Source organism: Entelurus aequoreus, linkage group LG22, assembly GCF_033978785.1.
Source record: "Entelurus aequoreus isolate RoL-2023_Sb linkage group LG22, RoL_Eaeq_v1.1, whole genome shotgun sequence".
NCBI classification, from domain to species: domain Eukaryota; kingdom Metazoa; phylum Chordata; class Actinopteri; order Syngnathiformes; family Syngnathidae; genus Entelurus; species Entelurus aequoreus.
Window position 1 is genome coordinate 21,931,625 of NC_084752.1, and position 17,164 is coordinate 21,948,788.

A 17,164-nucleotide genomic window follows, 5' to 3' on the forward strand; every position below is an offset into this window, starting at 1 on the left:
CTGATGACAAACACACCAGTTTACAAACTAAAGACATGTTTCCTCACTTACACAATTTTTGAAAATCATTATTTTTAAAATTTTAATTTTTTGTTATTTTTTTAAAATACAAAAAAAAAAAGTAAAATAATTAATTAATTAATTAATTAATTGAAAAAATATATATATTCTATAATTCTATGACTGATGACAAACACACCAGTTTACAAACTAAAGACATGTTTCCTCACTTCCACAATTTTTTTTTTTTGTTGTCATTTTTTTTTTATAAACTTGAATTTTAAAAAATTGTAATAATAAATTAATTATTTAATCAATTGGGGGAAAAAAAGAAGAAAACGGTGTTAATTGATATGGAAATCATTAAAAAAGGTTGTTAAGGAGATCTCAGAAATATTATATAATTATATGACTAATGTCAAACACACCAGTTTACAAACTAAAGAAATGTTTCCTCATTGCCACAATTTTTGAAAATCATTAGTTTTGTCATTTTAAATTTTTGTCATTACAAAAAATAAAATACAAAAATGGTAAATAATAATAAATTAATTGAAAACAATGAAAAAAATACTTGTTAATTGATATAGAAATCATTTAAAAAAATGTTGTTAAGGACATCTCAGAAACCTTCTATCATTCTATGACTGATGACAAACACACCAGTTTACAAACTAAAGAACTGTTTCCTCAATTCCACAATTTTTGAAAATCTTTTTTTTGTTTTGTTTTTTAGAATACAAAAAAAATTAATAAAAACAATTTCAAATAATAAAATAAATAAATGCATTAATTAATTAATTGAAAAAATGGACACATTTATGAATAAAAGTGGAACCCTTGCGGACAACCAATACAGGAACAGAGCCAACATTTCAACATCAATGGCATTCATTAAAAATAACGGAATAAATTGCCATTGCATAGCTGCCGTGTTTATAGATCAAATTAAAACATTTGACACAATTAATCACAATATCTCAGGTTACAAATGGCATGCGAGGGTCTGTCTTGAACCAGAAGCTACTTTAGAGTATTTTCCTCTTCATTGCGAGACAGTTGTTGACACCGCCATCTTGGATCTGCGCGGCTACCTGATTGGTCGAATGCGAAGCACGTGACCAAAAACGTCACCTCTTGGGACGAATATATTGTTACGCCAAGCAAGAAATAGTCCCGACTTTAAACACTAATTTAAAAAAATGTGCCCGGGTGTCAAGTGGAGAACTTTGTTTTTCTCGTTGAAAACCAAAATATATATTTTTTAAGAACCAAACATGGGAACGAGATGAAACGAAAAACGAGTTCACTTTACGGCCTAACTTAACCAACAGGAAGTGAGACGTAAAGCTCGCGGAACACACGTCTACAGCTCTGAATATATCCTGTGGCGTACTTCAGGGATCAGATTGTGATATCACTACACTACACGAACAACATTTGTAAAGTTACAAAAGACATTGAGGACTTAAGGTTAGTATTATTCGCAGATGACACAACGGCGTTTTGCTCAGGAGACAACTCCCAGAAGCTTATACAAATAATAACACAAGAAATTAACAAAATAAAGACGTGGTTAGACAAAATCCGACTACTCTTGAATGTCAGTAAAAGTAAAATATTGCTATTTGGTAGCAGCAGAAGAGAAAGTCAATGGTGGACATAAACAGAATAAAATACGTTTTTGGTGTAAAAAGTATCAAATTAACTGAATATGAAAATATACAACACAAGATGGAAATAAATACATCAATAATGAATAAAACAAAAATATATTTTAGACCGAAAAGGAGTCAATAATTTCTACTGCAGAAATAAATGAGTACCATTACCAGAAGCGTAAGCAATATTTTTGGTCACTTTGAAATACCTGTGTATTTTAATACATTCTCATTCAACTAATAGACAGCATATTAGTATGCTTTATCGCAGAAAGCAATATTCAAATTAGACATTTTATAGACTCAAATATACAAATGCACCAAGAGTCAGAGTCGGAGTGGGTGTCACACGACAGCATGCATGACCATACTTGCCAACCCTCCCAAATTTTCCGGGAGACTCTCGAATGTCAGTGTCTCTCCCGAAAATCTCCCGGGACAACCATTCTCCCGAATTTCTCCCGATTTCCAGCCGGACTTAGGGTCCGTGCGGACCTGAGTGAGGACAGCCTGTTGTCACGTCCGCTTGGCCAACCAAAAAGTAACCACAGAACACTATACCGTATAGCGTTCTGTGGTTACTTTTTGGTTGGCCAACGGTTTACGTTGTATTGCGCACCCTGACGGCAAGTGTGGGAGTCGGTTCTGAAGTATGAAGTAAAGAGACGTAACTTCGTCACCTCGCCTGGTTATTGACTCCAACCCAGAATTTTACACTGCACATACCTATGTTCTTTCAAAGGCTGTGCTACTGGCTGCAAAGCATTGCACTTTCGAATACAACAATGAGTACTGTATTTTTCGGACTAAAAGCCGCTCCGGAGTATAAGTCGCACCAGCCGAAAATGCATAATAAAGAAGGAAAAAAATATATATACGTAAGTCGCACTGGAGTATAAGTCGCATTTTTTGGGGAAATTTATTTGATAGAACCCAACACCAAGAATAGACATTTGAAAGGTAATTTAAAATAAATAAAGAATAGTGAACAACAGGCTGGATAAGTGTACGTTATATGACGCATAAATAACCAACTGAAAATGTGCCTGGTATGTTAACGTAACATATTATGGTAAGAGTCATTCAAATAACTATAACATAGAACATGCTATATGTTTACCAAACAATCTGTCACTCTTAATCGCTAAATCCCATGAAATCTTATACGTCTAGTCCAGTGGTTCTTAACCTTGTTGGAGGTACCGAACCCCACCAGTTTCATATGACCATTTACCGAACTCTTCTTTAGTGAAAAATATATATTTTTTTAATTCAAATTCAAGACAAAGCTTTATGTTTTTTTACTGGTGCACAAAATGAACCGTGCATGAACATCACCTTGTTCAAAGAACAAAACCAACACAGTGCATGAACTCACAACAAATTACACACCTGCAAATCAGATGGAAAATTAGAGGGAACATTGTTTGGAGGTATCCATAACACGCCGATAGGGAGAAGTTTTTATTTACACGATGAGTCGGGTGTGCCTTGACCTTTGCGGCGGAGGCTCCGCCGAACCCCAGAGGCCGACTCACCGAACCCATAGGGTTCGATCGAACCCAGGTTAAGAACCACTGGTCTAGTCTCTTACGTGAATGAGCTAAATAATATTATTTGATATTTTACGGTAATGTGTTAATAATTTCTGAGTATAAGTCGCACCCCCGGCCAAACTATGAAAAAAACTGCGACTTAAAGTCTGAAAAACACGGTAGAGAGGAGTGTTATGTGTGCATATGTGTAAATAAATGAACACTGAAATTCAAGTAGGTCTTTTATTTATATGTATATATATAATAAAATACATATATATATAGCTAGAATTCACTGAAAGTCAAGTATTTATTTTATTTATATATTCGGGTGATTTTGTTGGGGGGGTTAAGGGGGAAGAGTATATTTATAGCTAGAATTCACTGAAATTCAAGTATTTCTTATATATATATATATATATATATATATATATATATATATATATATATATATATATATATATATATATATATATATATATATATATATATATATATAAGAAATACTTGAATTTCAGTGAATTCTAGCTATAAATATATTTGTAATAATATTATTTGATATTTTACGGTAATGTGTTAATCATTTCTGAGTATAAGTCGCACCCCCGGCCAAACTATGAAATAAACTGCGACTTATAGTCCGAAAAACACGGTAGAGAGGAGTGTTATGTGTGTATATGTGTAAATAAATGAACACTGAAATTCAAGTATGTCTTTTATTCATATGTATATATATAATAAAATACATATATCAATAGGTAGAAGTCACTGAAAGTCAAGTATTTATTTTATTTATATATTCGGGAGATTTTTTGGGGGGGGGTTAAGGGGGAAGAGTATATTTATAGCTAGAAGTCACTGAAATTCAAGTATTTCTTATATATATATATATATATATATATATATATATATATATATATATATATATATATATATATATATATATATATATATATATATATATATATATATATATATATATATATATATATAAAATACTTGAATTTCAGTGAATTGTAGCTATAAATATATTTATAATAATATTATTTGATATTTTACGGTAATGTGTTAATCATTTCTGAGTATAAGTCGCACTCCCGGCCAAACTATGAAAAAAACTGACTTATAGTCCGAATATATATATATATATATATATATATATATATATATATATATATATATATATATATATATATATATATATATATATATATATATATATATATATATATATATATATATATATATATAGGTAGAATTCACTGAAAGTCAAGTATTTATTTTATTTATATATATATATATATATATATATATATATATATATATATATATATATATATATATATATATATATATATATATATATATATATATATATATATATATATATAAGAAATACTTGCCTTTCAGTGAATTCTAGCTATGAATATACTCTTCCCCCTTAACCCCCCAAAAAAATCTCCCGAATTTGGAGGTGTTAAGGTTGGCAAGTATGAGTTGAACTTGAAACTAGGATGTTTATCTGCACTGTGTCAAAATATAAATCCTAACCTGCAATAACCGGTTTGTCCCGCCATGCTGACGAGGCCTGCAGCCGCGAGCCAGTTGTGATGACATCACACTACGGGAAGTAGAGCACCGAGAGGAAGGACAAGGCTTAGCAGCATAAGAGACTTTGCACGCAGCACGCAGCACGCAGCACACCGCCATTGATTCACAGTCGACACCCGAGCAGCAAACACACAGCACAGCAACATGCGTGAGATCGTTCACCTGCAGGCCGGACAATGTGGAAACCAGATTGGAGCAAAGGTAGACTATAATGACACATTAGCAACATGTTGTTTGTCGCGCTGTGTAAAGTTATGAGGCCTCACTAAATAGGGCAGCATCGTGTGAGTGTGAGCCCACACCCACCATGACATTTTGAAACCTCTGCATACAGAAATAATGTGTTTTATGTGTGGGTTTTTTACACACGCACACACACACACACGCGTATATATAAATATATATAGGCTGACCATATTCTGAAATCCCAAAAAAGAGGACACATATATGCGTGCCAAAGCGGGCAGCACGCCAAGGCCGGGACTAGGTGAAAATTTGACCAATGATACTCGAACTTGCTTTATAAATGATATATTTATTTAAATAAAGCATTTTTTCTCCTCTGTTAACAGCAGTGTTGGCGCTAGGAATTTTTCAAAATGGGGTCCCATGGACCCCATCAAGTCATAAAAATGGAGTCCCACAGTAAATTTTTTGGGGTCTCACTTTTTTGTAAGCGTTTTGAAAACAAATGATACACGTATGCACATTATATATTGTGTTTTGGAAAAACGTTGTCATAAACGTTACTTAATTCATTAAAAGAAATAATAAAAAAAGAAGACAAATGTGTATGCATGTGTAAATGCATTCAGTTCTGAACATTCACTTTCTTCTGTCCTTCATGGATCTAGACTTTACTGCTGCTGCTAGTTTTTTCTATGTTTTTATTTAATAAGTTGTAGGTGTATTTATTTCAGTATAAAAGTGTAAAAAGTGTTTTGCTTGGGTCACGAAATGATGATAATAGTGTGCCAGGGCATACATACATTTTATATTTAACGCTTAAATCTCTGGAGTCTACATCCACTTCGGATCTATTCGTCATTTCAAAATGTTTTAGTTTTTTTATTTTGTTTTTTTGTTTGTTTGTTTTCCGCTCTTTTTTGTCAAACAAAACCAAGGTTTTTTACGGCAAATATGCAAAATCTTGCACCAATAATATTTTTCAAAGTGGAATATTTGATGTGAAGTAATCGGAACCTTGGATAGGTCAACAATTCATAATAACATTGATTTTTATTCAATATTATGTTTTGAGCAATGACCGTTTCAAAGAAAAAAAAAACAGCTTTGTTTTATTAGTCAACATTGCAATTGTTTCTAAATTATTGTTCACCTGTAAGCTTTTTTATTTCACTTTTGTTATGTTTTTGTTTACTTTAATAGTATTTTTAGAATGTGCCGTGGGCCTTTAAAACATTAGCTGTGGGCCGCAAATGGTAAAAAAAATTTTACAAAAAATCTGCGTCCTTTCTGATTTAAATGCGTTAAAAAGACACAAAAAGTGTGTTAACGCCAACACTGCTTGACAGTATAACAAAATAAGTCACACTTATATTCTGTAACATTCACAGTTTTGGAAAAAAAGTGCAGAGGTAGAAATATTAAAAATAACCTCTTGTATATAATCTAAACAAATAATGCCTCAAAACAAGTTAATTACATTTAAACAAAAAACAGCAGACGAGCTCTCGCCCTGCACAGCTGTTTTGTGCTTTGTAGTGTCAATATGGGCTTGTAGATCGTTGGCCCCTTTATTTGCCACAGATATATACGTTCCTGCTTTGCACACAGTGCATTCTGCTTTCCATGTGTCACGGCCAAGACGTAAACACAGATACTTTTCCTGCAAATCATCCGTGAAGTTGCATTTACGTTTCGGCTTCTCTATTGTGTCCTGTCTGTCTCTCGACTGTCTCGCTCTCTGTCTCTGCCCCTCCCTCACGAATGTTGCTGCCTGCGCACACCTTCACAATTTGTTTTGTTTTTAACCCCTTCTTAACCCTGGACGTACGTTGAAATTACACGCAACCCTAACTCAAAATACCAGACATTTGAGGCATTTAAGAAACCCAGCCCGGACAGCCCCGCAAAAGAGGACATGTCTGGGGAAAAGAGGACGTATGGTCAGTTATATATATATATATATATATATATATATATATATATATATATATATATATATATATATATATATATATATATATATATATATATATATATATATATATATATATATATATATATATATATATATATATATATATCAGGGAATTTGATCAAATCCCCTGATGAGCAGGCTTGTAGGGATGATATAGCCTCTGAGTTTTTTCTGACCTAGCATGTATATATATGCATTAGTATATGCGTTTTGTATGACTATATATGACTTATATTCTCTATTTAAAACAGTCTTTGTGTGTTGCGTGTGTATTTTTTAAATATTTCTTTGTTTTGCTAATGCACAGATACAATTGTGTGACTTAACAAAGGAGTACAAATCGACAGAAACATAGAATAGAAATAAATAAGCATAGGATGTTCGATAAACGCCAGTTGGTTCATTTGCAAAATTCCTACTTAACTTTCTGTGGGAGAATGTGACTAGTTTTATCTTTTGAGGAAAGGGTCACTGCAACAGGTTCTGAGATTCAGTTATTGCACCTAAATGAACCTTATGACCAAATTAGACGTGGTGTTACCATTTTTATTTAATTTTATTTAAAAAAAGTATGCTAATTTCTTAAAATATGGGCTAAACTAGCAGGGCACGCTACTCCTGTGGTGTGTAAGGTTAGGCCTGTGTTTTTTTCCAGGGCGTAGTTTTATGCTGATGCACAAAGCATGACAATTAACAGCTATGGTGCAACTGTGCTTTCACAGACTTCCTTTTGTTTAGCGTGTCATCATGTCTTTGCAGAGCAGTGTAGTGAAACTAAATCTGCTATTCCTATTAGAGCTCACCTACATAGTCTTCTCTAGAGTAAGACGGCTGAACTTTCGGGGAGAGGACTTTTTGTATTTCTTAATGTCAAATTGTAAATATACAGCAAATACAGTTCCTTGGTGTTCCTCTGTGTAGGCTTTCACACCATTGTAAATATATTTAGGTGATTGATTGATTGAAACTTTTGTTAGTAGATTGCACAGTGAAGTACATATTCCGTACAATTGACCACTAAATGGTAACACCCGAATACGTTTTTCAACTTGTTTAAGTCAGGGTCCACTTAAATTGATTCTTTATACAGATACAGTATATACTATCATCATAATACAGTCATCACACAAGATAATCATCAGAGTATATACATTGAATTATTTACAATCCGGAGTGTGGGATATGGAGGGGGGAGGGGGGTTAGGTTTGGTTGGTATCAACACTTCAGTCATCAACAATTGCATCATCAGAGAAATGGACATTGGAACAGTGTAGGACTGACTTGGTAGGATATGTACAGCAAGTAGTGGACACAGAGAGAGAGAGATCAGAAAGTATAAGAAAAAGTGTCTACATTTGATTATTTACATTTGATTATTTACAATCCAAAGAGGTATTATGTGGAAGTGAGGGTGTTAGTCAAGGGTTGAAGTTGTCTGGAGGTGTTCTTTGAGTGTGGTTTTGAAGGAGGATAGAGATGCCCTTTCTTTTACACCTGTTGGGAGTGCATTCCATATTGATGTGGCATAGAAAGAGAATGAGTTAAGACCTTTGTTAGATCGGAATCTGGGTTTAACGTGGTTAGTGGAGCTTCCTCTGGTGTTGTGGTTATGGCGGTCATTTACGTTAACGAAGTAGTTTGACATGTACTTCGGTATCAGGGAGGTGTAGCGTATTTTATAGACTAGGCTCAGTGCAAGTTGTTTTACTCTGTCCTCCACCCTGAGCCAGCCCACTTTGGAGAAGTGGGTAGGAGTAAGGTGTGATCTGGGGTGGAGGTCTAGAAGTAATCAGACTAGCTTGTTGTGAGATGTTTGGAGTCTAGATTTGAGGGTTTTGGAGGTGCTAGGGTACCAGGAGGTGCATGCGTAATCGAAAAAGGGTTGAATGAGAGTTCCCGCTAGAATCTTCATGGTGCTTTTGTTGACCAGAGAGGAGATTCTATAGAGAAATCTCGTTCGTTGGTTGACCTTTTTGATTACCTTGGTTGCCATTTTATCACATGAAAGATTAGCCTTTAGAATGGAACCTAGGTAGGTGACCTCATCTTTCCTGGTGATAACAATGTCACCCACTTTTATAGTGAAGTCAGGTATAACAAAAGGTGTGAAGGAAAAGCTATTGCTTAGGTCAGTGCCAGGGTTCTCAAACTAGTTGTCACCAAGTACCACTTCAGAAAAAACTTGGCTCTCCAAGTACCACCATAATGACCAACATTAAAATACAGCAGCGTAGTAGGCCTAAGTATTCATAAAAACAAGGCGGATAATTTATTAAACAAGTATATTTTATACATTTGGTCACTGCACCATTACACACCGTTTGAACAGTAACACTGTGTCTCAATATAGGAAAATAAAACACTGTACTTTAATCAAGTGATTATTTGGCGTACCACTAAATGGAGCCTGCGTACCACTAGTGGTACACAAACCACAGTTTGACAATCACTGGTTTAGGTGGTTATTAACTTGCTAAATACGTCTTACGCAGTTTCACACCATTGTAAGTACATTTAGGTACAACAAAACCATAGTTACCCCTAAAAGGTGTGAAGGAAAAGCTATTAATTAGGTCAGTGCCAGGGTTCTCAAACTAATTGTCACCAAGTACCACATCAGAAAAAAATTGTCTCTCCACGTACCACCATAATGACCAACATTAAAATACAGTAGCATAGTAGGCGTATTCATTAAAAACAAGGCAGAGGTTTTATTTAACAAGTATATTTAATACTTTAGGTCACTGCAACATTACACACCGTTTGAACAGATACACTGTGTTTCAAAATAGGAATATAAGACACTGTACTTTAATCAAGTGATTATTTGGCGTACCACTAGATGGAGCCCGCGTACCACTAGTGGTACACACACCACAGTTTGATAATCACTGGTTTAGGTGGTTATTAACTTGCTAAATAGTTGTTAGCATTAATGCTAGCAAGATATTAAATTTGGGCTTGGTCGTTACTCGTTATATAGATGCATATGTTCATATATATCATATATAAAGTTGGTCGGCCTAAGTATGTTTCCTGTTCAAGTTTTTTTTCTCATTTTGTGTTACGATGTATTAAGTTATGTATTTGTCAAATTGTCAAGTTATTCTCTCTTTGCAAGTGACGACATGTATATTGACGCCGGGTTTATATCAACTTGGCCCTGTGTTTGTTTGTACTAGTTCTGGGAGGTGATCAGTGATGAGCACGGCATCGACCCAACAGGATCTTACCATGGAGACCTTTCCCTGCAACTGGACAGAATCAACGTGTACTACAATGAGGCTTCAGGTCAGGATTCCCAAAACACAAATGTTTTGTTAACTTAAAGGGGCTGTTTGCAACTTGATCAAAGTTACCGGTACATTTTTCCAACCAAAAAATATAACAAGAACACTATCAGCTAGCTTGTGTTACAAGTGGTGGTTTGACAGAACTTAAATGTGTAACCCAGCTGGTTCTGTCCCCCATGCTGCCGCTGTTCCGAGCGGGACGCAAACCTTGGTTGCCGGCATTAGAGGCGAGCGTGCTGACTACTAGGCTAAAAGACCGAGCTGGCAGTGCAACTGTTGAAGCGAATTCGAATCGCGATTCTCACGCTGTGCGATTCAGAATCGATTCTCATTTTTAAAAAATCGCTTTTTTTTAATTTTTTTATTTAATTTAATTTTTTTAAATTAATCAATCCAACAAAACAATACACAGCAATACCATAACAATGCAATCCAATTCCAAAACCAAACCCAACCCAGCAACACTCAGAACTGCAATAAACAGAGCAATTGAGAGGAGACACAAACACGACACAGAACAATCCAAAAGTAGTGAAACAAAAATGAATATTATCAACAACAGTATCAATATTAGTTACAATTTCAACATGGCAGTGATTAAAAATCCCTCATTGACATTATCATTAGACATTTATAAAAATTAAGTGTCACAGTGGCTTACACTTGCATCGCATCTCATAAGCTTTAAAACACACTGTGTCCAATATTTTCACAAAGATAAAATAAGTCATATTTTTGGTTCATTTAATAGTTAAAACAAATTGACATTATTGCAATCAGTTGATAAAACATTGTCCTTTACAATTATAAAAGCTTTTTACAAAAATATACTACTCTGCTTGCATGTCAGCAGACTGGGGTAGATCCTGCTGAAATCCTATGTATTGAATGAATAGAGAATCGTTTTGAATCGGGAAAAAAATCGTTTTTGAATCGGGAATCGTGTTGAATTGAAAAAAAATAGATTTTGAATCGAATCGTGACCCCAAGAATCGATATTGAATCGAATCATGGGACACCCAAAGATTCACAGCCCTAATACTGTATTATATATATATATATATATATATATATATATATATATATATATATATATATATATTTTTTTTTTTCCGAGCGCGTTGTCACATTATCGATGGAAAAATGCATTTTTTAGACAATATGATTTACTTGAGCGCCTAGGAGACACCGAGAGTAACAAGCGGTAGAAAATGGATTAGAAAAGACAGATTAAAAAATATATATATATACAGTATATATACATATATTTTTTTGTTTTACTTGAGACTCCCCGCGGGCCGGATTTTGGACGCTGGCGGGCCGTAGTTTGGGGAACCCTGGACTATACATTCAATGATAGATACGATAGATGATAGATAACACTAGTAGCTAAACTTTGCCAAATTGCTATCATTAGCTGACAACACACTAGCTAATATGTGTCGGGCGTAGTTTACGTGCTAAAAGCTGGAAGAGGGTCGGAAATAATGCTTGTGATAATTAATGCACATTGGTTAGTTAGCATCCTCATTCCGTGTAAAGGTTGCAAACAGCCCCTTTTTTGCCAAGTTCGATTATTGAAGTATTGCATGTTTCTAGGAGGAAAATATGTCCCAAGGGCCGTCTTGGTGGATTTGGAGCCAGGCACCATGGATTCTGTCCGATCCGGCCCCTTTGGTCAGATCTTTAGACCTGACAACTTTATCTTTGGTAGATATCACACATTTAAGTTTGTTTGTGATCATTACAAACAATATGATTTTTTTTTACAACACAATAAAACCTCTAATTCCAGGCCAGAGCGGGGCAGGCAACAACTGGGCCAAGGGCCACTACACAGAGGGAGCTGAGCTAGTGGAATCCGTCATGGACGTGGTTAGGAAGGAGGCGGAGGCCTGTGACTGCCTGCAGGGGTTCCAGCTTACACACTCATTGGGTGGCGGCACCGGCTCTGGATTGGGAACTCTGCTCATCAGCAAGATTCGTGAGGAATACCCGGACCGCATCATGAACACCTTCAGTGTGGTGCCTTCACCCAAGGTGCAACTCTTGTCTTATTCCTAATTGTGAAAATTATTTTTTGTCATGTCCTGTTTCTTTGGATTTAATTAACTTCTTTATGGGCCTGATCTACTAAAAGTTTGCGTATATCAAAACACAGGCAAACTTTACAGCGCACGCAAAGCTGATCTACTAAGATTGTGCTTAAAGAATTGCGTCTTTGAGATAAGCAAACTAGAGAGCACAGTCTGTTTTCATGAATATGCAGAATATATGCTGTTACTAGACACCCACAATATTGAGATAATTATAATCAGCGCTCACAATGTAATTCATCAAGACTGAAACTGTCCAGTGACCCGCTGTTTTGCGTCTATATTTAGCACATCTGAGTTGTGCGTGCAATCTGGCACAGTTACGCACAAATGGCTTTGAGAAAGGAGGCATTCGAAAGACAGACCATGGAGACAGAATCCTCTGTGTGCTTGTGTGTGTGTGTGTTCTTGTATTTCTACCCTTCTTGAGACATCAACAAGGAAAAGTACCTTCCATATGAGGACGGTGAACAAGTTAGGACATAAATCATGGTCCCAATACGGAAAACCATAGCATGTAATAGAGAATGTCTCATTTGCTCTCCTGGTGGTGAAATCTATCAAAATTAGGGTGGTCCCAAAAAGGAGAGATTTTTCAAATTGACTGTCGGTTTTAAAAGTGCTCCCCCTCTGGTCAACATGTGAAATAACTAGTTTGTGTAAGAAGTTGAAATGCGCCCCCTTTGACCAAAATTAATTAAAAAAAATATGTATATAAAGACAGACTGTAATAACTTGAAGTAAATAATGAAGATTAAAAACCAATTAATTACAAACAAAATATTTTTTTTAAATTACTAAAAGCAGTCTTTTACTCACAATGTGTTGACTTTTTGCTGATAAATTTGGGAAACATTTCTCATATTCTTTCTGTTTCTGTAATATTGCAATATTTTCTCGTAAAATTATTACTTTTTAATGTAAAGGTATTACTTTTTAATGCAAAATGGTGACATTTGTCATATAAAATGAAAATAAAATATCGCGATATTGCCAATTTGTTTGTTCTTGTAAAATAGTATTTTTTTGAGTAAAATTACGACCTTTGTCATCATTTTGCCAAGTAAAATTCTGATTATTATAATATCGTCAACATGTTAGTTTTCTTATAAAATTGTGACTTTTGTCGAGTAAAATTCCAACTTTTATCATATTATTGCACACATTATAATTGTAAAATTTTCACTTGCATTGAGTAAAAAGACGACTTTTACTATAATACTGCCATAATTCAAAATTTTCTTGTGATCTTTTTCTTGTGAAATTCCAACTCATTTTTCACAACAAGCTTTTTTATATTAGTATACATTATTAATGTTGTAAATACAAATGTATATATCTAGAAAGGGTGGTCCTAAAGAGGTAGGCATTTTTCGGAGGTCTCAAGAAGGTAACAAATACAATAATGTGTGTGTGAAAATTATTAGACATCTTGTCTATTCAGCAATATTATTTTATAATTTTAAAATACAAATTCAACAGATTTGTTTAAGTGGCTGCATTTTTTTGTGGCATTTGTTTTATATATGTATATATATAGGAGATGTATCATCAATTTAATTTAAATTGCTAAAAATAGGTTGTCTAAGTCGCACTTCTATATTGCCCAGAAAAAGTTGTTTATATTATATTTGTCTGCTGCATATTCCACATCATAAGATTAAAAATTAAAGTACCAATGATTGTCACACACACACTAGATGTGGTGAAATGTGTCCTCTGCATTTGACCCATCCCCTTGGGGAGCAGTGGGCAGCAGCGGCGCCGCGCCCGGGAATCATTTTGGTGATTTAACCCCCAACTCCAACCCTTGATGCTGAGTGCCAAGCAGGGAGGAAACGGGTCCCATTTTTATAGTCTTTGGTATGACTCGGCTGGGATTTGAACTCCAACCTACCGATCTCAGGGCGGACACTCTAACCACTAGGAAACCACACATTCATGATGCTGATAATATGGAGGGAAATGGGTATCTCCATGGTGACAGCTGTGTGCTATACGCACAATCCCTCATATATAAAGGACGGTCTGCACCACTTTTGCACTTGTTATCAATTGCACACGCAGTCTTGGTATATCAACATGTTATTTTAGGAGATCAGGCCCTAAATGTGAAAGCAAGTGGGATTGTTTTGATGGCTGCAAGGATTATGCAAAACCTGCTCAAGAATCTTAGAAGAGGGCCAGAAATGCTTAACTATGTACATTAATCTAAGACATGGGTGGGCAATTAATTTTTACCGAGCAACCTGAGCACTGCTGGAGGGCCACACCGACGATATTTCAATTACATTTTGCTCAAATTATTTTTGATAAACCGTAAGATAAATAATAATAATAATAATAATAATAATAATTTCATTTAACCTAACTTAACTTTATACAAAAGCAGATTGCTTTTGATGGTTTTATTTTTAACGCTGTCTTACACAACACTTCCTGATATATAATACAATGCAAAAATGTCAATTTCTGTCACTTTATCCTGCAGTCTCATTAAAAGTCCAACATTTTTCCCTGTCAGATTTGGACAACCATCTGTTGTCACACCTGCCAGCTTGTCCCATTTCAGTCCTAACATGTCCAAACACGCATTTACCTATGTGAACAAGTCATTACCTGTGGTTGTCTCTTTAATTGACTGCATGGCTGCCAGCTCCTCCGTGATTTGAAAGTCTGCAGTTATCCCACGTAAGAAGATGAGCAGCTGGGCGGTGTTACATACATCGCAGCTCTCATCCAAAGCCAGCGAAAAACAGTCAAAGTCGGCCGTTTTGTTCTTCAGCTGAAGCTCCAAGTTTCCAGCGATGGTCTCAACCCGCCTCGTTACAGTGCGTCGGGAGAGTGACACGTTCTCAAATGCGCCCCCTCTTCTCCGGGGCACATCAGCGCAACAGAGTCCATTAAGCACTCCTTAATAAACTCTCCTTTAGAAAACGCCTTACTTTTTCTGGCGATTTTGTGAGAAATGACGAAACTTGTCCCGACGGCTGCATCTCTGTGGGTGTGAAATTTGGCAAAAAGTCCTTGTTGGGTTTGCAGTTTTACCATCAACGCATCAGCCTCCCTTGCGCGCGCTTCATCAGACACATTCCGGTATTTTTCCTCGTGCTTCGTCGTGTAGTGGCGATTCAAATTATATTCTTTAAACACAGCAAACTGTGTACCACAAATTAAGCACACGGCTTTACCTTTAATTTCTGTAAAGAAATACTTGGCAGTCCATGTCTTGTTGGAAACACGCCATTCCTCATCAACTTTTCTCTTTTTTAGCGTCTCGGGGATAACCGGGCATCACTTGTCGCTGTGCACCTTCACTCACAGGTTGCACACGGACATACGCAAATAAATAACACTTTTCAAAATAAAAGCAGCACAGTTGTATTGCACGCACGACGGAGATGCTTTTTTTTAAATCTATTTTGTAATTTGTGATTGCCGCTGTTCACATTCACTCACAATTGCGCACGAGCAGACGTCCACACGGAAGTAATACAAATAACGCTTTTCAAAACAAAAGCATCACCGTTGTATTGCACGCTCGACATAGATACTTTTTTAAATGTATTTTGTAATTTATGATTGGCCTCACGCGGGCCGGACAGGGACGCACAAAGGGCCGGATGTGGCCCGCGGGCCGCCGAATGCCCAGGTCTGATCTAAGATCTGAATCTGAGCATCAATTCTTTATGAACAAGAAGTAATTAAGCCTGTTTAGACAGACTTTTAATCGAGAAGAACTCAGACTATTATGTTTCCAGTTGAGCCATGGCAGTGGTTAATGTAACGTGGTATTTGTTCAATGATTGGCAGGTGTCAGACACCGTGGTAGAGCCCTACAACGCCACCCTGTCCGTCCACCAGCTTGTCGAGAACACAGACGAGACCTTCTGCATCGATAACGAAGCCTTGTACGACATCTGCTTCCGAACCCTTAAACTAACCACACCCACCTACGGAGACCTCAACCACCTGGTTTCCGCCACCATGAGCGGCGTCACGACCTGCTTGCGTTTTCCGGGACAGCTCAACGCAGACCTCCGCAAACTGGCCGTCAACATGGTGCCCTTCCCCCGACTGCACTTCTTCATTCCAGGCTTTGCCCCGCTCACCAGCAGGGGGAGCCAGCAGTACCGAGCCCTGACCGTGCCCGAGCTCACTCAGCAGATGTTCGACTCCAAAAACATGATGGCCGCCTGCGACCCCCGCCACGGCCGCTACCTGACCGTGGCGGTCATTTTCCGCGGCCGCATGTCCATGAAGGAGGTGGACGAGCAGATGCTGAACGTGCAGAACAAGAACAGCAGCTACTTCGTGGAGTGGATTCCCAACAATGTCAAAACGGCCGTTTGCGACATCCCGCCCCGCGGCCTCAAGATGGCCGCCACCTTCATCGGGAACAGCACGGCCATCCAGGAGCTGTTCAAGCGCATCTCTGAGCAGTTCACCGCCATGTTCCGACGCAAGGCTTTCCTTCACTGGTACACGGGCGAGGGGATGGACGAGATGGAGTTCACTGAGGCAGAAAGCAACATGAACGACTTGGTGTCGGAGTACCAGCAGTACCAGGACGCCACCATTGAGGAAGCGGAATTTGAGGAAGAGGAAGACGATGAAGAGTTGGCCTGATACTACATGGATCACCTTTCATATTGCCTCAGCCTGCAATATCGCTCCTGCCCTTCCCCTGTGTAACTGACGTCTGAACCTTTGCCCGCTTCCTCCAGTCAAAGTGGGTTCGCAATCTTTCTCGCTGAGTGGCCACCTTTAGGTTATGGCTTCAATAAATGAGTCGAACAAATA

At 36.8% G+C, this 17,164-nt stretch overlaps 1 protein-coding gene across 1 annotated transcript; it reads left to right on the top strand.

Annotated features, from left to right (window-relative positions):
* Nucleotides 1-4,751: 4,751 nt before the first annotated feature.
* LOC133639486 (tubulin beta chain-like) lies at nucleotides 4,752-17,164 on the top strand. Its single transcript, XM_062032801.1, has 5 exons — nucleotides 4,752-5,008; nucleotides 10,155-10,263; nucleotides 11,865-11,975; nucleotides 12,061-12,305; nucleotides 16,175-17,164. The coding sequence occupies exons 1-5, from the start codon at nucleotides 4,952-4,954 to the stop codon at nucleotides 16,988-16,990; spliced, it is 1,338 nt and encodes a 445-aa protein (XP_061888785.1). The 5' UTR covers nucleotides 4,752-4,951; the 3' UTR covers nucleotides 16,991-17,164.